At 39.4% G+C, this 24,019-nt stretch overlaps 1 protein-coding gene across 9 annotated transcripts; it reads left to right on the top strand.

The window, feature by feature from the left end:
- Positions 1 to 1,552: 1,552 nt before the first annotated feature.
- On the top strand, positions 1,553 to 21,833 carry LOC134099106 (NLR family CARD domain-containing protein 3-like). 9 transcript variants are annotated; one of them, XM_062551848.1, is made up of 14 exons: positions 1,554 to 1,704; positions 10,696 to 10,776; positions 12,333 to 12,437; positions 12,977 to 13,084; positions 13,880 to 13,987; positions 14,542 to 14,649; positions 15,482 to 15,589; positions 16,749 to 18,512; positions 18,783 to 18,953; positions 19,111 to 19,284; positions 19,441 to 19,614; positions 19,712 to 19,885; positions 20,174 to 20,353; positions 20,515 to 21,833. In XM_062551848.1, exons 3-14 carry the CDS (start codon positions 12,361 to 12,363, stop codon positions 20,531 to 20,533), a joined length of 3,165 nt encoding a protein of 1,054 aa, XP_062407832.1. In that variant the 5' UTR covers positions 1,554 to 1,704; positions 10,696 to 10,776; positions 12,333 to 12,360; the 3' UTR covers positions 20,534 to 21,833. The 9 variants fall into 9 exon arrangements, with proteins under 9 accessions (XP_062407830.1, XP_062407835.1, XP_062407832.1 ...); XM_062551850.1 differs by lacking the exon at positions 10,696 to 10,776 and adding an exon at positions 4,679 to 4,788; XM_062551846.1 differs by lacking the exon at positions 10,696 to 10,776 and having other exon boundaries at positions 1,553 to 1,704.
- The last annotated feature ends 2,186 nt before the right edge of the window (positions 21,834 to 24,019 follow it).

Here is a 24,019-nt window from a genome sequence, read left to right as displayed (position 1 = left end):
GTGTGTGTGTGTGTGTGTGTGTGTGTGTGTGTGTGTGTGTGTGTGTGTGTGTGTACTGTAAATATATACACAGCGAAAAAATAAGTATTGAACACATCAACATGCTTTTCTTGAAATGTTCACCAGACATTAATATAAACCACACAAATAAAATAAATGGATGTCCATAAGTAGAGTCATGTAGCCTGGCTAACGCCTCCCACTTCTCAAATGAGACGTGGTCTGGCAACCAGACGTTCATTTTCTCGCATTTGAAAAAATGCCCAGATCCGTTCATTGGGCGCCACGGATGTCAATCAAATGCGTCTCTGCATAGCTCTTCATGGTCTTGCTTTCTCCCCTGTTCTGTGATTGGCCTCCAACATCAGGCGAACATGGGGGCGTTAGTTTCCAGACTGCCTTAGCAGCGTGAAAGAAATCACCACGCAAGGCAGTATGGGAAACCCAGGCTAAGAGTCATGAGTAAAATAGTGGAATGGCACAGGAACAAAATGAACGAGAGGGAATCTTTAAGCAGTAGACAGTAATTATCCCTCCTATCTGTGCAAATGAATATACTGTAAGCAGGGTTAGTACATATTGATGGGCCATAAAAAGGTTTTTCATTACCAAGGTGTCACACAAGAAACATTTTATGATGGGTAAAAGCAAAGAGCTTTTCCAAGACCTCTGCAACCGTATTGTTGCAGAACACTTCAATTGAACTGGTTACAGAAGCATTTCAAAACTTCAGAATCATCCAGTAGTAAGCAGTATTGGAGCCATTATCTGCAAGTGGAAGGAACATCACTCCATCATCAACTGGCCATGCACAGGATTTCCTCTCAAGATTGCTGACCAGGAAGTCAGAGGGATAGTCAGAAGAATAGCCTAAGAGCCAAGGTCCACTTGGTGAAAGCCTGGAGGCAGCAGGTACAATTGTTACAGAGACAATCATAGGTAATGCACTCCACTGCCATGGCCTCTGTACACACTCATGTCGCATGACTCTATTACTCTATTATCTTTGGATGTCATACTACACACCATATTTGGAGGTGAAATGACACTGTGCATCACCCTATAATGACCACAGTGTACCAACAGTGAGGTTTGGAGGTGGAGGCATCATGGCATAGGGTTGTATTTCATCTTATGGTACTGGCAGACTTCATACAGTTGAAGGAATGATGAATGTTACGGGAGAATCTTGCCATCCACCAGGATGATGAGGATGAGACATGGCTAGAGACATGGCTAGAAAGCATTCAGCAAAAGAAACTCAATTGGTTTCACAGAAAGGAAAGCAATGAGAGAGAGTGGACACTTGGACCCGAGGGTGGTACGGGCGCTGAGTCAGTTACACCACAGCGTCCCCCATCATTTCTTATCTTTGATGAGCAGATGATTCCTCCTCATGAGCAAGGCTTATTTCTTGGAGGGAAGTGCCCTCCCCACCCTATCGGCAGACACACCCTTACTTGCATTTGAGTTCTAGCTTGAAAAGTCAGTCAACGTTACTTTTCTCATGATGGTAAAAACGAGATTATGACACATGCACATGCACACACACACACCACACACACACACACTCTTGCGCGCACGCACTCTCTCTCTCACACACACACACACACACACACGGATGCACACAGATAAACATGCACTCTTTTCCCCGCGTCTTCATATACTGGCGCACGGACACCGAATAACACACCAAACAGCTAGGTAAGATTATTCTCAGCAACAACCAAAAATGCTGAGCTTTAAACTGTTGAATTGCATATTTCTGTTGGGCAAAAAGGATTTAAAATACGCTAAACAAAACAGATGGAAATATTAAAGTGACAATGAGTGGTGAGAAGTTGGGAACGTGAAAAATAAGTGTTAGATATAGCTTGGGCCTAGTTCTGATTTCATGTTGTGTCTTTATGGGATAATGTATAGAACGGCCGGTCATTATCGGGAAATAGGCTACACAACATTGCAGTGTTTAAACACATCCATGTTAGCAAGGTCATGGAAACTGTCGCACAATGGTGCACATTATGACTTTGTCTGCATTCTCCAGTCAATTTAGGTTTTAAATCCTATACCATATGAAAGAAAAACAAGACACATTGTGACTTTGGTTGCAGAAATGTTTGAACCTTAGGTCCTTATTGTAACATAAATATTTTGTTTCAGTCAATAAATACCATTTTGGACATATTTAGAAGTTTCACTCTCAGCAACAGCACAACTTGTCAGTTAAGTTTTGGGCATTAGTTCATCTGCTGTCTGGTCAGCCATGATAAGCCCCATGTCATCGTCTGATAAACCTGCAGTGACCGCATAGCCCAGTGGGGAGGGGCCCCTCTGGGGGGAAGGAAAAATAAAACGAGTAAATAAATAAAATTGTAAAAATGTACCCACAATTATGGGCATATGGGCGTTATAAAATACCATTATTGTATAAACCATTGCATAAACTGTCAGTATAGCCTCGGTAATGTCCATGACATCCACAAATACTCATGCTATTTAGCCAGCTATCTGGCTCTAGTAAAATTGACTTTTTAAAGAAGATATGTTTTTTTTTGCCGCTAGTGGTATTAAGGGGGGCTTTCCATGGAACATTTTGGGAACCCCTGGCACAGCCCAATTCCCTATATCATGTAACTAAGACGTTGGTGGCAGAAATTAAATTGAAACTGAATATGAACTGAACTATAATAGAACAGAGGAAAAATATTTCTGTCTCAGTCCGGTAGTAAATGCCATGACAAAATGACAAAATAACACCATTAATGTCTAACTAGAATGCATTTCCCGGTGGGAAAGTGCGAAGTGTGCTTGCTCCGACGCGCCGCGAAAGCACTCCGGCAGGAGACGCGACCGCTCGCCCTCAGGTCAAAACGCTAAAGTTTGGCCAAGACGCAAAGCTGCTTCGAGTTTGGCGGCGTTACCCTCGATTGCCAAATTCTTACACTGACGTGACGGGTTGCCTAGGTTCATCAGTGGTATGTCCCAGAGCACCTCCAATGTAAAAATGTGGATGTCATCCCAAAGATGTAAAGAGATATGAGACAAAATGCATTTTTGCTAATTGCGACGCCCCCTAGTGGCCAAATTACACCAAATTTACTAAGGCTACTTTGGATTGTGTCCAAAATCGTCCCACCAAATATGGTCTTGACACCTCAAAGCGTTTCCGAGATCTGACCTCACTTCCTGTTTGGAGGCTTCGCCATCGAATTTGATTGGCTGCCATGGGCGAATGCTTTGATGTATGGAAATGAAATGTACACCTCTAAGGTCTGTAGACCTTGTGTTGAATTATGTATGAGTTGTTCACGTGTAGCCAGCATGAAACACGTAACCAGTGAAAGAAGGAAGGAGCCTAAGGAACTAGGCATGTTTCTAGAACAAATACGAGTAATGTTAGGAGTATTGCGGGAACATCTGCTGTTTACTCACTGTTGAGTAAGTTGCAATGTGTTATAGCCTCAAATTGATGGTAGAATAAATAGGACGACTCACCTGTTCAAATGGTGTAATAGGATCAAATTTGGTGTTGATAAATCAAAGCAACCAGGCTGTTACTGGTTAACGTGTCTGAATATGAAATAGGGATGGCGAAAACTAAAAATTTTCTTGACCGACCACCGAGGCTCATTAGCCGGTTGAAACCGGTTAACCGGTTCGTTTAAAATAAATTATGCTATTTGAAATAACAGCCACGCAATTTCCCAACTCTCATCTCTCTGTCCCCCGCTCATAGGCTACACACAGCCCCGGCGCCGCCCTTTCACTCACGTCACTTTTTTAAATCCCCTACAGCGCCAGTTTAGTTTGAGGAAGTGCTAACAATAATAACGAAAGATGATCATTACCTTATCTGTTACCATTGATGACCCTTCCTGAAATGTAGATGTAATGTCTTTCCAAATCTAAGCCCATCTTATGCGGAAAGTTGCCTAGACTGCAACACGATAAAACCAATGGATAAAACAGCGCACTTCCAGATTGCAAAAGACGCACCGGCCACCGCTGTGACCTCGTGCCAAATGTTTTTATTGGTTTATTACGTAGCCTAGCCTACAAGCAGGCGAGTTATGAAAAATTGAGTGTGAGGGATAATTTGTTAACTTCACGAAAAAAAGATCTTCTTGGAATGAGATGGCTAGCTGTAGTAACGTTTAGTCCACTGTCTTTAGGCTAATTTAAAGATGCCTCTCTTTTTTTTTTGTTAACCGACTAGCGACAACTTTGGTCGGTTAACGTGGATACGGTCAACCATCGGTCAAACAGTCACCGGTTAACATCCCTAATATGAAATCGATTTTGGATTGGTTGCATGTGATAAAAGCTATGCCATTTCCTGTCCATATTCAGATTCAGAAATACTGTACACCGGCAACAAGGCACACACACACACACACACACACACACACACACACACACACACACACAGACACACACACACACACACACACACATATACATATATATATATGTATATACTGTATGAGCAATTCCATGCAAAACTGTCAAGTCCATAACCCCACACAGTATCAAACTATGATGTGGATGATGATTTCTTAAAAGTTTACCATTTCGCTCTTCTTGTTTGTACAACATATTCAATGACATTGTTAACTTAATCATTTGCATTATATAAATGTAACCTATTTTTCCACCCTTATGTCTCAACATATAGGCTACTATACACATAGTCACATTCATAAACATAAACAGGATCCTAGGTTCTCAATTTGCTGGACTCACTGTCTACCATAAAGTTAAAGAATAGTAATAACAGAAGAAAAGGTAAGAAGATGTTGATAGCGTGATTAACTGTGTGGTGCCTCCACTGAAGAATGTCTTTACCACTGCCCTGGTGGAAATATGCAAATCCTCAGAAATGTCAAGTGACTACTGTTACTTCTAACTGCTTTAATATAGCTTATCCTAAATGAAATACTATGCAATGCAAGCATCACAAAACATTTATTTTATCCTTTGTTTTTAACTCTTAGAATTCAGTTCAGTAGGCTATGACATAATAAAATACAAAAACAGTTTTTAAAACCCCTTTTTAAAAGTTCAACCTATCACTTTCAATGAAATCTCAATTAAGGATTACGTAGTTACATTGCATGTAAATGCAATGTACTGTTATCCCTGTTCTTCTTATTATCGTTATAATTATTATTCTGCTTCCGACCAAAATCAACTATCAAAGGCTCTAAAACCACTGAGCCGTTTGACGTCATTCAAGCACTCCTACACAGGACTTGTAACGGAGATTTGTTCTATGTATTTTTCAAATGTGTGAACTTTATACTTTTTGAGATACAGTGTTTCCCACACATAGACAAATTTGTGGCGGTGCGCCACAGATTCAGCACCGGCCGCCACATATTGCGTTTCGTTATTTTTTATTTATTTATTTATTGTGCGCTATTGAAACGCTATTGAAAAACGCGCAGCATTCGTTAAAGGGATAGTTCGGATTTTAAGACACGAAGTTGTAGGCTATGGGTTCCCTGTCAGCAACGTAGTGCATCAGCACTGACTTACCCCCGACAGCGTCCTGTGAGCCGAGATCCAGCCGGTTTTAGATCGTTTTTGATGCTGAAGAAAGTAGTCCGGCAAGTTTCTGGGGTCACGAAAGTAAAGTGTTTTTCTTCTCAAAACCATATGCGTTCAACAGAGTGATATATTTGCACCACAAAAACGTTGTCCAGGAAAAATTCAAACCTCGTTATCACTTACTTATTTTTCGCGATTCCTATCACTGCGCGCTACTGACAGCTGGACAACGTTTTTGTGGTGCAAATATATCACTCTGTTGAACGCATATGGTTTTGAGAAGAAAAACACTTTACTTTCGTGACCCCAGAAACTTGCTGAAGAAAATAGTCCGGCATCAAAAACGATCAAAAACCGGCTGGATCTCGGCTCACAGGACGCTGTCGGGGGTAAGTCAGTGCTGATGCACTACGTTGCTGACAGGGAACCCATACAACTTCGTGTCTTAAAATCCGAACTATCCCTTTAAGGTGAATTTCCTTTCCTTGCGCTTCCTCTCTGTCACTCACGCGTCTTTCTCTCATACACACACACAGGCACACACAGCCCATCACCTCCGCGCACACCGCGTCTATCTCCATGAAAACCAACAAGATCATCCCTGGAAGCGTGGTCGGTGGTCGCACTGATGAACCTGACGCTGCTCGGGTAGAAGCATAAAGTTCTCCCGCAGCTTTTGTAGACTATGCGTGCAACTAAATTACCAAACAGTAGAAGTAAACTCATTCTCCTTGGCCGGCTCTCGTGCGCGCTCAATGGACACCCGCCATCGACATGCATATTTAATCCAAATAAAACATTCACAATCGTGAACGCATTGACGCACAGAACTAGCTAAATTACTGTCAAATTCGGTTAGCATCATTAGTAGGCTATGCTGCAGGTATTTGATTAAAACTCTTGCATTCAAGTTGACTGACCATCTCAATACCAATATTTTCAACTCCAAGACTTAATGGGTCTGTCCCAAGGAGAAAAAGTATTAGCTTACCTTGAAACTTAAACACATGTGGGGAAACTGAACAGTCCAACCAGTAGAGTATGATAAGCTTAGCCTGCTACTTTGTTTACAATATTTTGAGGCTTCCACCAGACAGCTGAATTTAAGAAGTGGAGTTGTAATATGAATAGTAGGCTATAATCTGCATAATGTTTGCTGCTATGAATACCAGAAATGTCAGTATATTATATAGAATGTAAATAATTACATAATGTGTGTGCTTCAAATAAAGACAAGCTTTACATCTTGTTAAAAACATAATTTACATTATATGAAAGGAGAGCGATAAAAAAGTGATGCAATGAAAATATGGGTGCACAACGTTTAACGTCGGGGTAGGCTGCAAGGCGAACAGGGCTTACACAAGGGCTTTTAGCCATCTCTACAGAGCAGCGTTTTAAGTGAAGTCCAACCTGATAGACAGGCCTACTAGTTGATTTAGGTTCAAGCCTTCTCACAGTCGCTTATTCCTATTAGGACAATCACACTCACACACCTGGAAACGGTTTCGAAGAACATACTAGCTCATCCTGTAATATGTGTAGTCTACATAAATTATCCTAGTAAGCTAACGTTACATTTGCTAGATATCCTACCTGTTGCTGCATCATCGTTGATTGGCGTTGTTTGAGATTGTATTCCGTACAGTATTCCAATGGTGTCAGCCTAGGCCTACTTTTAACCTGCATTAGTGTAGATATGAAGGCTATGTAAGCTATCCTACCAGTCGTTTCACTGTAGGCTACTTAAAGTCAGCTCTTGCAACTTGAAGTTGGCAACTTCATTTCAGTCTTTTAAATTCTAATAAATGAAGAGTTATTTTCCAAAATAGCCTATATCCACAATTTTGATGCATTTTCATAAATCACTTTTTAAATGTGACTTTCCAACTTGGAATTGTAATTGTTATTTATCTATTCTTCAGTTTAGCCTAGTTGTCTTTTTAACTATAGGCCTAATATGTTTTACACAGCTAGCAACCTTTTTGCATTTACATGCAATGGTAATTCCTTCCATGGAATTACATTTTCTAGTTTTAGATAGTAACTGTGTGGTAATAATTCACCTATACCACCCATAGCCTAAATTAATTAAATGTTTACTATGAACAATAGTTAAATGAAACACACAGTAATACTTTCTATAACACTTTGTGTTGGATGTAATTCATTGAACCTAGAATTGTTAACTGCTATACAATAAGTGGGCCAAACTTCACAGTTTAAGTCTCCACACATAAGCTTGCCTACTGAGTCTAAAAACATAGCTCCCACTTTCCTTAGCTGGAGGGGAATTCTGAGATTTCTCCCTAAAGCAGAAACTATTATTTTTACCTAATTATTATTACTATTATTATTGGGAAGGTTATAGGTTTGCACTGATTCAGGTAGGGTAGTGGCACTATACTGGATGGTATATCGGTTAGAATATAGGACGGAGAAGAGATGGGGTTTAACTTTGTATTGTTCCAGCAGAGACATTAAGGATTCCATACATACAGAGAAATATAGGTAGATGGCTATTTATAGATAATATATCTGCAGCATACAGATATGCATTGAATACTAAGCTCATTAAACTGAATTGTAAGCCAGGACACACATACAGCAACGGCAACGCTAACCCCTTCAAGAAAGAAAAGAAACCTTTTTGTTCGTGACTACAGTTATTATGTGGTCAATAACGCCATCTAGCGGCGTAAACGGTACTGTGTAATAGCGTTAACTCGCACAGCACAGGTACAAACTTCCTCCAGTCGGAGATTGTTAATGAGGGCTATCTTTTACTGTCTATGTGGCTAAAGGACTGTATGGATTGATTGATTGATTGTGTTGCTTGGGTGGCGTCAGTTAGAACCAAAGATCATACAGCGCTAGAATCTTTGGTTAGAATACTGGTTGTGAAGCAGTAGTTTCTCCTTAGTTTCTTTATTGAGTTTTCTTCCACCATACAACAGCATGAATAAACTTATAATGTATAGTGGTCTGTAAAGAACCAAATAAACTGTCATTAATATGGTCACTAAATAAACTGTATCGCTATCTCTCATTCTATAAGCTCAACTTCTCACACAAGTAACACAGGCTTCCTTCATTTCAAACCCTTAATGCTAATGCTCCGTTTAGCATGCTAAGTCCTTGCATATCAACGTGAAAGATACATCCCACTCCCAATACACATGACCGAAGGTTACGGTCACTTACTTTTGTTGTCATACACGCACACAACTTCAACTTAAGGTAATTGGCAGTAAACTCACTCAAAACTAACGTCATGAACTTCACCAACACTGTGGTGTACTACTAGATAACGTCTCTAATGAACTAGCATGAGGCTGCACGAGAGGGCGTCACTAGGCAACAACACCTCAACAGAAGAAGAGTACAGAGATGCAAGACTAGTCTACGTCCTTACAGTAGAAACGCTAAACAGTAGATTCTTAAGCTAAACACATGTAGTATTATAATTTCAGAGAACACTTACAGTATATTACTTCATGGAAATCATGTCAAGAGCAAGTTTAAGTGTATTAGCAAACCTCTTGCATACCAGTGTGAATTAACGATGTATGTATCAAACTTACTTTTTGTCAATGATCGCATCTCTGAATGTAAAGGGCTGGATTACTCAGGATAACTGCAGGAATTGTCTAAGGGTAAATTAATTATCTATGTTTTTTGTGCACAGCCATCTGCTCATCATCACAACAGAAAACGAAACTTAAAATCCTCAGACAGGGCGACCGCTCTACTTCCGGTATTTCGCCGAATTTGGGAGTGAAGTTCACCCAGAATGCTCAGGTCAATACAAATCATCCAAAACACACCGTCAGTATGAAACATCGTGTGATTGTCGAGTATATATACCAAATGAACACAAGCAATGTCTAACAGCGCGTAAGTCCGTACTTGCCCCTCGGGGCCATGGCATTGCTAAGATATACCAGTCTCAGGATGAGACATCCCGATGCGGACCACCCTAGAACTACACCCACATTGCACCGTTGCGGACCATCTCAGCCATCTAATGAATGAATGACAAGTGCAGGTCTACCATTAGATCATGAGGAAAGTATGAAATTACATGGCAGAACCACATAGAGCTGTGATAATTGCACCAATTACTTTTACTAGAATGGCCTTGATTTGATTTTTTTTTTAAAATATCAACATTGTATCTTAAATCACTCTGAAATGTCATTTCTGCATGACCTAAGCAATTTAAGATGAGCTATTCCGAATAATAGTATACATTCACCAACACACACGTTTTTGCTAATTATAGAGCCATCGACAGACCAAATAACACCAAATTTATTGAGGGTGCTTTGGATGGGGTCTCATGTCATCCCACCAAATATGGCTATCATACGTCACAGAATTTCCAAGATAGGCCCACTTCCTGTTTGGCGGCTTCGCTCGCTGAATTTAATTGGTTATCACAGGCGAACGCTTGGACGTATGAAGGCGAAATCAAGGCGGCTGATCCGCCTTTGTCTGTAGATCATGTGTGCCAAGTTTCATGACGATCGGATAAACTATGCGGCCAGGGTAGCTTTACTTTGACTTTGGACAAAATTCAAAATGGCGGAAAATCCATCATGGCGGAAAATGACATCATATGGTGCGTTGGAATCGGCTGAGTCAGAGGATTCCAATGGTATAAGTTTTATCAAAATCGGCCATACGGATCAAAAGTTACGGGCATGAACGTGTTTTCCATCTTTGACCAGTTGGTGGCGCTAGAGCGTGAGAGTGGCGAGCATGAAACCTGGTGGTGTCAATCAGGGTAGTCTCCTCTATCAGCATACCAAATTCCATGACTTTATGTCTTACGGTTTGGGCTACAGGTGGAAAAATGTGTGGGCATCAGCGCTCAAAAGTCGCTTTTCCATTCATTCCTATGGGGAAAAATCGACCGGAAAAACTGGAATAACGGGAGAACGACGAGGCGTATCGAAAAGCTTTATACAAGCCACCATCCTCGCATCAGGACGCACGCGTGAGAAGTGGAACGGCGTCTCTAGCTCCAAATCCCTAGGACAAGATAGGGAGACAAAAATGTTCCGCAAGATAAATAAATTTGATAATAATAGGAAGAACAATAGTGTGCTGCTTTCAGCAAGCACACTAACTATAAAGGTGAGAAAAGCAGGAGGAAATGCATCAGCTCTAGGAGCCCCATGCTGCACACGTCGTAGCCACAGCTAAATACAAAGCAAGGTAAGATATGATCCTCAACAACAACAACAAACTTTACTTTGAACTATTGAATTGCGTATTTCTGCCAGTCAGAAGTCTTTGAAATAAGAGAAATATGCATAAATGATGAAAATACAAATTGACAATACAGAAAGGATAACACTTTTCACTAACCAGCGCTTGTTTTAACAGCTTCAGAACCAGAGTGGTCTAAGTAACTGTTGGTCAACTGCACCTTGCATATTACCCTTCACCAATATGGTGTTGTTGTTTTTTTTAAACTTGCATTTGTATAGAGCCAAGGAGAGACCAGACCATGTGTGAGAACTCAATGGAATAAGCACTTAACTCCAGAGATAAAAAAAATTGCGTTCATTTTAATTATTGAAAATTGAGCACACTACTGTATTTAGTAAAATTTGTACAAAATATAGTAAAATGAATGCACAATTAAGTAAAATGAGCGCACAATTTATTCAGTTGAGAGCACTATTTAGTAAAATAAGCGCACTGTTTAGTAAAACATGCACATGATTTAGCCAATTGAGACCACAATATACTGAATTGCACACACAATATAGTAAAAGCCAAGGATACCACAAATGAGTGCACACTTTGCTAAAATTAGTGCACATTCTCTTGATACACAAACAATATTTTAATGACACCTCCTGGGCTCCATAGAAATCTGCCAAAATGACTGAAAATGTTGGCATATTGAATATCGACAGAAATCCAATATTACAGTTTTTGCCCGTTGCTTGAACACATTTTACAAAACTTCGCTCACTGTGCCAAAACTCTACACAAAAGTGAATATAACACAACACTAGGAAATAAACCTTTCACATCTATGCCAAATTTAAGCTCTTCTATCAGTATCTAAACTCTGCTATCAAAACCCAACAATCCTTTGTCAAAATATAACTCTGGTGACAAAATGAAACACACTTGCATCATATGCATACACTTGCAAATCAGGAGGAATACACTAGTCTACTTTATATAAAACATATTTGCTTGAATACATTTGGCAAAACTTCACTCATTGTGCCAAAACTCTACACACAAGTAAACATGACACAACACTGGGAAATATACCATTCACATCACCATTTCCAATGGCTAAACTGAGGGCTTTTTGTAGATGGCTGATTGGTGTTCAGTTTTGGAAGTAAGTGCGTTCAGGTGTGTATTTGAAAGGTTGCAATTACCCGATGTGTTTTGTATTTTGGATACATGTGTTTAACAAATGGTACTATGAGATTTCATTTTTGAACGAAGTGTCTTATGTATGACATAGAGAGTAGTATGCAGGACCAAGTGTGTTGCATAAAGGAGTAAGTGTGTTGCAGAATTGCAACTAGAGTGCAAAGCAGCACTTTTGTTTAAGGTATAGGTACATGTGTTTGAGATATGGCAACAAAACTTCAAGTTGTGTTACTTTAGTCTAAGCATGGGTCTATAGTGTTCAAGCAACGGGCAAAAACTGTAATATGATACCCTATGAATGGTCTCTTATTTGATGCATTGTCATTCATTATATTGTGTTCTAAAACCTTGTGTTCTATCCCTAGTGAGAGACCTCCATCACCTGCACCCAGCATGGTGTCCATGAGAAGTGACAACTCTATGGGGTATCGTCCGAACTTGAGAGAGCAGGATGATTCTATGAAAGAAAGGTTTGTTTCAGTTTGCTCAACTGTTCATGGAATTACTGTTCATAATGTTGCTTCATGATATAATGTAGGGTTTCAGAGGAAGAATGATACAAATCTGTTCAGATAGAATGAGATTATCTTATCATAGTGAATGGAATTCTTTTCTGCCGGATAGCATGTCGTGAGTAAAAGTGAGTCAACAAAAAAGAAATCCTAATTACTTCTTGTGGCCTCCGTCTTCTCAACGAGTAAACATGACAATGCAGTTTAAGACTAGGCAATTTCCTCGACAGGTATTGACTTGGGACTATATTGGGGCAAAGCACAGGTGAAGCATCGCTACTTGGGCGCAGAGATTGTCCGTGCTGTGGCGAGTGAGAAAGTACTGATGTGTTGTGTGATATTGCTGCACCCAAGTAGAAGTGCTTTGTCTGTGCAATATAGTCCCAAGTCAATACCTAACCTACCTACGAAATCGCCTGGTATGAATGGTCTCTTGCATTATCCTCATCAGAATATGTCATTCATTATGTTGTGTTCTAAAACCCCGTGTTCCATAGAGAGAAGAGACCTCCCTCACCTGCACCCAGCATGGTGTCCATGAGAAGTGACAACTCTATGGGGTATCGTCCGAATTTAAGAGAGCAGGATGATTCTATGAAAGAAAGGTTTGTTTCAGTTTGCTCAACTGTTCAGGGAATCACAGTTCATAATGTTGCTTCATGATATAATAGATTATTAGAGATTTATGATATTGTCAGCACAACATCTACTGTATATCAGCAGATAACAGCTGAACAATTGCATTGTCAGCATTGACAAAAATGTCATATGTCAAATTATATATTTTACATCTGCACCATGTTGCAATGATTTCCCTATGAGTGAATGCCTTCATTTCCTTAAGTACTGTTATGCATGCTAAATCGTGTGCTCATTTGACTAAATTGTGTTCTCAATTTAGTAAATCATACGCATGTTTTACTAAATAGTCCACTCATTTTACTAAATTGCGTTCATTTTAATTATTGTAAATTGAGCACACTACTGTATTGGTAAAATGAGTACAAAATATAGTAGGCCTAAAATGTGTGCACAATTAAGTAAAATGAGCGCACAATTTATTCAGTTGAGAGCACAATTTAGTAAAATAAGTGCACTGTTTAGTAAAACATGCACATGATTTAGCCAATTGAGACCACAGTATACTGAATTGCACACACAATGTAGTAAAATGATACCACAAATGAGTGCACACTTTGCTAAAATGAGTGCACATTCTCTTGATACACCAAAATATATTTTTTAATGACACCTCCTGGGCTCTGTAGAAATCTGCCAAAATGACTGAAAATGAATATCGACAGAAATCAAATATCAATATGATACCCTATGAATGGTCTCTTATTTGATGCGTTGTCATTCATTACATTGTGTTCTAAAACCTTGTGTTCTATCCCTAGTGAGAAGAGGCCTCCCTCACCTGCACCCAGCATGGTGTCCATGAGAAGTGACAACTCTATGGGGTATCGTCCGAACTTGAGAGAGCAGGATGATTCTATGAAAGAAAGGTTTGTTTCAGTTTGCTCAACTGTTCAATAAATTATTGTTCATAATGTTGCTTCATGATTTAATGTAGGGTTTCAGAGGAAGAATGATACAAATCTGTTCAAATAGAATGAGATAGAATGAGATTATCTTATCATAGTGAATGGAATTCTTTTTTGCCGGATAGCATGTCGTGAGTAAAAGTGAGTCAACAAAAAATAAATCCTAATTACGTCTTGTGGCCTCCGTCTTCTCAACGAGTAAACATGACAATGCAGTTTAAGACTAGGCAATTTCCTCGACAGGTATTAACTTGGGACTATATTGGGGCAAAGCACAGGTGAAGCATTGCTACTTGGGCGCAGAGATTGTCCGTGCTGTGGCGAGTGAGAAAGTAAAGTACTGATGTGTTGTGTGATATTGCTGCACCCAAGTAGAAGTGCTTTGTCTGTGCAATATAGTCCCAAGTCAATACCTAACCTACCTACGAAATCGCCTGGTATGAATGGTCTCTTGCATTATCCTCATCAGAATATGTCATTCATTATGTTGTGTTCTAAAACCCCGTGTTCCATAGAGAGAAGAGACCTCCCTCACCTGCACCCAGCATGGTGTCCATGAGAAGTGACAACTCTATGGGGTATCGTCCGAATTTAAGAGAGCAGGATGATTCTAAGAAAGAAAGGTTTGTTTCAGTTTTCTCAAATGTTCAGGGAATCACAGTTCATAATGTTGCTTCATGATATAATAGATTATTAGAGATTTATGATATTGTCAGTGCAACATCTACTGTATATCAGCAGATAACAGCTGAACAATTGCATTGTCAGCATTGACAAAAATGTCATATGTCAAATTATGTATTTTACATCTGCACCTTGTTGCAATGATTTCCCTATGAGTGAATGCCTTCATTTCCTTAAGTACTGGTATGCATGCTAAATCGTGTGCTCATTTTATTAAATCGTGAACACATTTTACTAAATCCTGCGCACATTTTACTAAATAGTGCGTTCATTTGACTAAATTGTGTTCTCAATTTAGTAAATCATACGCACGTTTTACTAAATAGTGCACTCATTAAATTTCATTCATTTTAATTATTGTAAATTGAGCACACTATTCAGTAAAAAATTTACAAAATATAGTAAAATGTGTGCACAAATAAGTAAAATGAGCGCACAATTTATTCAATTGAGAGCACAATTTAGTAAACTGTTTAGTAAAACATGCACATGATTTAGCCAATTGAGACCACAATATACTGAATTGCACACACAATATAGTAAAAGGATACCACAAATGAGTGCACACTTTGCTAAAACGAGTGCACATTCTCTTGATACACCAAAATATCTTTTAATGACACCTCCTGGGCTCCGTAGAAATCTGCCAAAATGACTGAAAATGAATATCGACAGAAATCCAATATCAATATGATACCCTATGAATGGTCTCTTATTTGATGCATTGTCATTCATTATATTGTGTTCTAAAACCTTGTGTTCTATCCCTAGTGAGAAGAGGCCTCCATCACCTGCACCCAGCATGGTGTCCATGAGAAGTGACAACTCTATGGGGTATCGTCCGAACTTAAGAGAGCAGGATGATTCTATGAAAGAAAGGTTTGTTTCAGTTTGCTCAACTGTTCATGGAATTACTGTTCATAATGTTGCTTCATGATATAATGTAGGGTTTCAGAGGAAGAATGATACAAATCTGTTCAAGAATGAGATCTCCATATTTATTTGAAAATGTTAACTTATATACTGTATCAAATTTAGAACAAAGTTTACCATACAAGGTCGCCAAATTGTGGCAACATGTTATTTACAGTTTTTGCCCGTTGCTTGAACGCTATAGACCCATGCTTAGACTTAAGTATCACAACTTGAAGTTTTGTTGCAATATCTCAAACACATATACCTATACCTTAAACAAAAGTGCTGCTTTGCACTCTAGTTGCAATTTTGCAACACACTTACTCCTTTATGCAACACACTTGGTCCTGCATAGAACTCTCTATGTCATACATAAGACACTTCGTTCAAAAATGAAATCTCAGAGTACCATTTGTTAAACACATATATCCAAAATACAAAACACATCGGGTAATTGCAACCTCTCAAATACACACCTGAACGCACTTACTTGCAAAACTGAACACCAATCAGCCATCTACAAAAAGCCCTCAGTTTTGCCATTGGAAATGGTGATGTGAAGGGTATTTTTCCCAGTGTTGTGTCATGTTTACGTGTTTTGGCACAATGAGCGAAGTTTTGCAACAGGTATTCAAGCATATGTTTTATATAAAGTAGACTAGTTTGTTCCTCCCGATCTAAAAATGTATGCATATGATGCAAGTGTGTTTCATTTTGTCACCAGAGTTATATTTTGACAAGGGATTGTTAGGTTTTGATAGCCGAGTTTAAGTACTGATAGTAGAGTTTCTATTTGACATAGATGTGAAAGGTATATTTCCTAGTGTTGTGTTATGTTTACCTGTGTGTTTGGCACAGTGAGCGAAGTTTTGCAAAATGTGTTCAAGCAACGGGCAAAAACTGTAATCTGTTCCCAATCAGGAGAGATCCACTGCTGAGGAGAACAGTCTGACTTTTTGCCTCAGTTTAATTAGGGTTAGCAGAACAGTTAGAAGTTCAGTGAATTAGCTAAGGACCACTTGCTCTTGCACATCTCAAAGGTGTCCTGTCTTTCAGATACAGTACACCATTCACAAGATACAAATTCATGATTTTCACAATCATTTTTGTAATTATTTCACAGACATCAGCCAGAGCCTGTTAAAGGGCAAGAACAACTGAAGACAATCAGTGAACATTTAATGAAGAGTACATCTGGAGGCAGCACCCAACATATTAGTCCTTCCTCCCTGACTAACATCTACACAGATTTAATTATTACTGAGGGAAGAGAAATAGAGGTAAATTATGAACATGAGATTAGACAGATTGAGATGTTATTCAGAAGAGCTGCTACACAGACTACAACAATTAACTCCTGTGATATATTTAAACCTCTACCTGGACAGCAGAAAGACATTAAGACTGTGTTGACAAACGGCATTGCTGGCATTGGAAAAACAGTCACGGTTGAAAAGTTTGTCCTAGACTGGACTGAAAATAAAGCCAATCAAGATATTCAGTTAATTATTCTCCTTCCATTCAAAGAACTGAATGTGTTTAAAACAAGGCTTATAAGTTTAACAGAGTTACTGGAACACTTTTGTAAGCCGAGGAAAGATATTTGTTCTGTGTTGAGTGATTCCAACATCATGCTAATCTTGGATGGTCTGGATGAAAGCCGAATTCCACTGAGTTTCACAAATGAGGAGATGTGCCATGACGCAACACAGATAACTTCAGTGGATGTGCTCCTGACGAACCTCATTAAAAGGAATCTGCTTCCCTCTGCTCTCCTCTGGATCACCACCCGACCAGCAGCAGCCAGTCAGATCCCTCCTGAGTTCATTGACCGAGTGACAGATATAAGAGGCTTTAATGACTTACAGAAAGAGGAGTACTTCAGGAAGAGAACCAGTGATGAGATCCTGGCAAACAGAATCATCACACACCTGAAGTCATCCAGGAGCCTCTACATCATGTGCTACATTCCTGTCTTCTGTTGGATTGCAGCCACTGTTCTAGAGATTATTTTCAGTGACGCAGAATGGAGGGAAATCCCCAGGACTATCACTCAAATGTACACTCACTTCCTGATCACTCAGACAAATGTCAAAAAGGAAAAGTACATGATTAGAAAGGAAAAAGATGAGGAAATGATTATCAAACTTGGGAAACTGGCCTTCCATCAGCTGGAGAAGGGCAATCTGATCTTCTATGAAGACGATCTGAAAGAGTGTGGAATTGATATGAAAGAAGCATCCGTCTACTCAGGAGTGTGTACTCAGATCTTCAGAGAGGAGTATGGGATGCACAAAGGAAAGATGTTCTGCTTTGTGCATCTGAGCATTCAAGAGTTTCTTGCAGCTCTTTATGCACATATCTCTTGTCTTAGAGACAGCATAAATGTCTTTGAGCCATGTCAAACCATCACACCCATGAGAGGTCTCAAAGACTTACATGAAGAGGCAGTGAATAGGGCTATTCAGAGTCCAAATGGACACCTTGATCTGTTCCTACGCTTCCTCCTGGGCTTGTCAACAAGGTCCAACCAGAGACTCCTAAAGACCTTATTGCCAAGGATGAGACAAAGCATGAAGCACAGCTCTCACACAGTCAAGTACCTTAAGCAGAAGATCAAGGAGAATCCTTTACCCGAGAAAAGCATCAATCTATTCCACTGTCTGAATAAGCTGAGTTATCAGCCATTGATTGAAGAAGTCAAAACATTCCTGCACTCAAAGATCCTCCACAAAATCAAGCTCTCAACTGACCATTGGGCTGCCCTAGTCTTCATTCTCTTTACCTCAGAGAATGACCTGGACGTGTTTGACCTGAGTCACTACATGGGATCCAATGAAGCTCTACAAATGCTGCTCCCTGTTGTTAAAGTCGCCAAACGACTTTTGTGAGTGAAGTTTTCTTTCAATTTATAGCATTTAAAACGTGTACAGACCTAAACTTGCTCAAGTACCTCAGCAGTAAATTAAATGTAGAAATGTCAGAAATATTGATCAATAATTGTACTGATACCTTTTCAAGTATTGTTAATTTTTGTAACTTTGCATAACTTTTTGTTATATTCACTATACTCAACTTCCAATTTTGCTAAACCACTTGAAGACTACAGAATTTAATTTCATTGAAAATCATTGACAAAATACTGTATATTGTTCAGGATTAGGCAGTGTAACCTGACAGAGAAAAGCTGTGAGATGCTTGCTGATGTTCTCCGACCAAAGTCGTGGATCAAAGAGCTGGATTTGAGTGGGAGTCACCTGCAGCTCCGAGAAGTGAAACTACTCTGCTCAGCTCTGGAGTCTGAAGACTCTAACCTGGAGCAATTAAGGTGAGTAAAAGTTCAGCCCATACCCAGAACTATCCACATGCACACACAAAAAGGCAAGAAACCCATAAAAACTGGGGTTTAGTGCATATCTGATATTTGCTTTGCTAAAATCCTATGCGTGCCATCTTTAAGCATGTATTTACATGTGTTCTTCCAGGTTGAATGGCTGCAAACTAACCGAAGAGAGTTGTGATGCAGTGGTTTCAGCTTTCAGCTCTAATTCAGCAAGTTTAAGAGAACTTGATATGAGTGGAAACCAACTGAATGACTCTGTAGTCAAGAAGCTCTCCGAAACTCTAAAGACTGTAAAGTGTCAACTCGAGGTGCTGAGGTAAGTTGTAGTGGCATTGTGGTACTGAAAGGCATTGGATATTGATGCCCAGGGACATAGATATCAATTTTTCCTTGTTGCTTTGATGATGACTGGGTAACACAATCCCCACCACTGGATCCACATGTAGTAGGCCTATTTGTCTCTAATCTGCAGGCTGAGATTGTGTGGTGTAAAACAAGAAGGGTTCAGGAATTTGACATCTGCCCTGCAAGCAAACCCATCACACCTGAAAGAGCTGGACCTCAGCATGAACACGTCAGGAGATGAGGAAGTTCATGCACTGTGTGAGGTTCTGAGCAAACCACAGTGCAGACTTCAAGTATTCAAGTGCGTAATCCTTTACACCAAATTTTTATGTTTCAAAGGCTTTTTGCTTGACTTTAGTTAGTTATTTAATGACTGCACTTTCTCCCCCCCAAATAAGGTTGAATAAGTGTGAGCTTACTCAGGACTGCTGCCCGTCTCTGGCATCCATCATGAGCTCGGAGTCTTCTACTCTCTTAGAGCTGCATCTGAGAGACAACAAGCTTCACGACGCTGGAGTGGAGAGACTAGCAGCCGGGCTAGAGAAAGCTCACTGCAAGCTACAGGTCCTCAAGTAAGTGTACAGGAAATCGATTACACACACAATCAATATGCTTTGTTCTGCAGCTTGTATCAATTGTTAATACAAAGACAACAGGGTGGCATGTCATTTCGTTTTGGTTATTGACCCCAGTGGTCTTGGTGTGGCTGTTCCGTTTTGAGGGGTGTGGAAAGCCTCACTTGTGTTTGACAAGCCTCAGCGGGACCCCTTTACTGTTTTGGTCATGTGACATTGTGAGATTTTTTCTTTTTTAAAATATATTTTGCTAAAATTATACAATTCCATCTCCAATGATTTTAGGTTGTGTAACTGTAGCGTCTCAGGAAAAGGCTGTGGATTTCTGGCTTCGGCACTGAGACAAAACCCTTCTCACCTGCGGGAGCTATATTTGAACTGGAATCATCCGAAAGATTCGGGAACAAACCCCTTGACAGAGCTCCTGGACAGTCGTCCTCCAGACCTTAGACTGGAGAAACTCGAGTATGTATCTCTTCACTTCACTTAATTCCTTTTCATTTACTTCTGCCATAAGTAAGGGGAAATGAAGACCCTAACTATAGTGGATAAAACCAGTAATGCAGCAATGCTGTGATAATATGATTGAGTTACAGTGAAGATCTCATTGTGTTTTTTCTTGGCAGGATCAACTCAGTGGAATGAGGATGTTGACTTCTACCTGAATAAAACCAGGACCTGGCTGCTATCACAGTCAGATGTCAAATCTGTCAAGGATCCCACACCTGGAATACCATTACCATTTATTCAGTTAACAGATGCTTTTAAGCAATATGATGATGTCACATGGTTTCTGGATACCTTAGGTCACATGGTACCTAACTGATGTTCAGGTGAAGCTGCAGTGGTGTCACTACCTGTGGCTAGTTGATTGATGAACAAATAGACAAACTGACGAGAAAAGAAATATAGACAGGCTGGCAGTAGTGGTGTGACAGCAGTGGCACTGGCGGTGTGAACACACACACGCACAGCAGTTGCAGTAGTTCAGTGAGGTCCAAACCGTAATGGCCTCCCGTGATTGAAATGGAAAGAGCTACAGGAATTTGGAGATCTCTTTCTACACACTGCTGTCTGTGCATTCCCTCTATATTGTGTGGGAGTCATTTTCAGTCATATTACACAAGATGCATATTTACAGTAGTTTGTTTATTATTGCACATCTCAACTGTTGGGGGACCCTGAAAGCTAATCTTCTATAGTGCTGCTTTAAGCCGGTATGGTCGTCAGTCCCAGCCAGAGGGCTGCACAGGCGTGTCGTGCCATTTTTGCATTAATCATTCACCACCCCAACAATAATAAAACATTTGATTATTGTTTTGAACTTTTGCGATGTGTAGCTTGTTTGTTTATAATTACTGCATTTATTTTATTTGTAGTGATTTTGTAACAAACTTTGTTTGGTACCCTTATTATTTTACCTGTGTAGATGGGGTGGAGAAATCAACCCCTGCAAATAAAGGGCTGGTTATCATTTTAGCTTGAGCCAGTGTGTTTTGCAGACATTAATAGTGTCTGTAATCACAGCGCTGCCAGATACTTTTGTTTGTTTACTATTGGACATTACTAGTTTCCCTTCAACTGTTTTGCAAGTACATTTGGACTTTCTACTGTAAATATATTGGGTGATTCTAGCATTCCCAAGCCAGGAAATGTATTTGTCTTTCCTCCCTTTAAAAAAAAAAAAAATGTTTTAGAACACATTTTGCCACAGCAAATGCTTTCTGTAACTGCAGAGTCTACAAAGCTATCTTAGTCTTACTGTATAGTTCTGGAGGGTTACGTGTAGTTTTTTTGTTGTGAGTAATGTGAACCATAAAGCATTACAACAATTAAAAGTGTTTTGCTATTTCACATTTGTTCCTCTTTTACAATGTTCTTTTGGTAGAAGTCTACCAATTTACTAAGATTTAGTTTCATAATAAACCCAGAAAGTAAGAATTAATCTTCTGCTCATTATTTTTGTTTAGCCTTTACACCGCATTTCAGTATGTTTCAGCATTAAAAATAACAAGTCTAATCAATTAATTTTTATTTTACAAAGTAGATACAAAAGGTCATAAATAATGTCATAAGTTACATTGTAGTTAACATAACAACAGTAAAAAGAAGAAAAAAGAATAGTAAACACACTCACATCATTAAATTGTTACATTTGTGTTTTAACATAGCATTAGCCGAGTAGTACTGGAAGCTGTGGGCATCTCCACATGGGACATTCCATTTCACATCTCACACACTCTTTAGTGTCAGGCAGAACAACAGACATCACACACTCTTTTGTGTCAGGCAGAACAACAGACATGGAGCTCTACAAACCTCGGGCCATGGAAGAACACAAACGGGTTTGCTGAGTCCTACTTCACATTAAGAGTCCTTACTTCAGTACAATTCCATACTTCTTTAGTATACTAATCCTACTTCAGTCCATCCCAACAATATGTACTAATATGAAAGTACATTGTATTTACTACGTAGTATACTGCAGGCCCATATAATGCATAAGAACACTTATTTGAGAACCACAGCACTTATTTTTTCCACATCCTCTACCTGTTGTTATTTTTGACAGGTCTGGAGTTGCTTTGACAGTCATGTGTTGCTTTGATTATGATAATGGGTTTGATTTTCTTTCTAGTGATACATTAGCACATTAATAGTGTTGTTAATATGTTTGCATGGAGAATAATATTCCAATATCAACCTGATCTGATAAAGACAATATTCCCGAATGTCAACAGCATTTTCTGATAGCCTAAACGTACAAGATCATAGTAGGAGTAAGCAATAATCAAATTAAGATGCAAAGTATTCAGATCTAGGTTGCATTGTGTAGACATGTACAGCATACACCTTAAATCGGAATGTCCTACAGTTTGCAGCATTTTGCGACGTGAATGGGTGGATGCCCTGTTGTTATTAGACTATGCAAACATCATAATTGGGCTTCATGGGTGTTCATAATCATAATCAAGATTATTTTGGCCAACATTGAGATCACAATTTTAACTTTTTTTTTAAAACAAAAAGATACAAATATGTCAGTTACCACCATAAAGCAAGGGGATCGACTGGATTTATAACTCAAGACAAAATGAGAGTACTGTTGCAAAATTGAATGCAGCAAAATAATTATATCTTGATTGTGTTTTGTTCCAAATCAGACATAATTTAGATTGATTCTATCAACTTGATTAATTGCACAGCCCTTCATAAATATTGTCTTTCTTAGCATTAGGTCAATAATTAGTTATTTTTGTCCATGTAAACATAGTAAATGTAAAAAAAAGTAAAGCGTAAAAGTCTGTAAGAAACTCTGACCTCTGACACAGTATGACACAGTATGACAGAAACACAGGTGTAGTGTCGAAGAAAGAACATCATCAGTGAGTGACATCATCAGTGTTCTGGAACCTACTTGGGTTCTCAGAGATATGGCTTGGATTCAGGAACTCTTTATTACCATACAGGATATCAGCATGCTTGTGTCCAGTGAGGCGTTGCAGAGAGGAGGAGGAGGAGGAGGAGGAGAGGACAGATGAGGTGAGAGAAGAAAAAAGATACATAAAGGAGGAGAAATTACAGATTACAGAGAGAGAGAAGTCCCTCGTTTTATAACAGCCTCGAAAACATGCACCTGTTGCAGTTGCAAGTGCATTAAGTATATCTGTGTTGTGAATTCCACTTTTTTTTGTATTTCAATTAATCAAAATCCTGTCTGAACACGGCCATGTTATTTCCCCTGGAGCTCAGCTGGGGTTAGTGTTGGGGTGAATCTCAGGACAGTACTGTCAGGGGGCCGACATGATGTCTCAGACGGACAGACACACTGCATTTCATGCAAGTGGAGGGCAAAACAGCAGCTCCATCAGCATTCACAGAAACATCAATGGGTTTGAAATGCATCTATAATACACACCACTGCTGTAACAGAACATATGCAAAGCACTAGAAATCATACAATAAACAATAAAAAATAATAATTAAAAAATCATATTTACATTTATCTACATGGCCACATGTCCAACACTCCGATGTTTTTGTTTCTTTTTCGTCAGTCAGGGTCCTGTTTGACACTTCAATCTATCCAACTGATGTGTCGTCTACGTCAAGTCTCAGAGGAAGGATCCT

This window comes from Sardina pilchardus, chromosome 13 (assembly GCF_963854185.1).
Source record: "Sardina pilchardus chromosome 13, fSarPil1.1, whole genome shotgun sequence".
NCBI lineage: Eukaryota > Metazoa > Chordata > Actinopteri > Clupeiformes > Clupeidae > Sardina > Sardina pilchardus.
The sequence above is the reverse complement of the archived record's forward strand: the minus strand, read 5'-3'. Positions and strand labels throughout refer to the sequence as shown.

Excerpts from the sequence above, each read along its gene's own strand:
- LOC134099106 (XM_062551846.1), top strand. The coding sequence starts at position 1,622 with ATGCACACAGATAAACATGCACTCTTTTCCCCGCGTCTTCATATACTG. Across the intron at positions 1,705-12,332 it reads ATAACACACCAAACAGCTAG|TGAGAGACCTCCATCACCTG; the intron begins GTAAGATTATTC and ends TTCTATCCCTAG. Across the intron at positions 19,285-19,440 it reads TGTCAACTCGAGGTGCTGAG|GCTGAGATTGTGTGGTGTAA; the intron begins GTAAGTTGTAGT and ends TCTAATCTGCAG.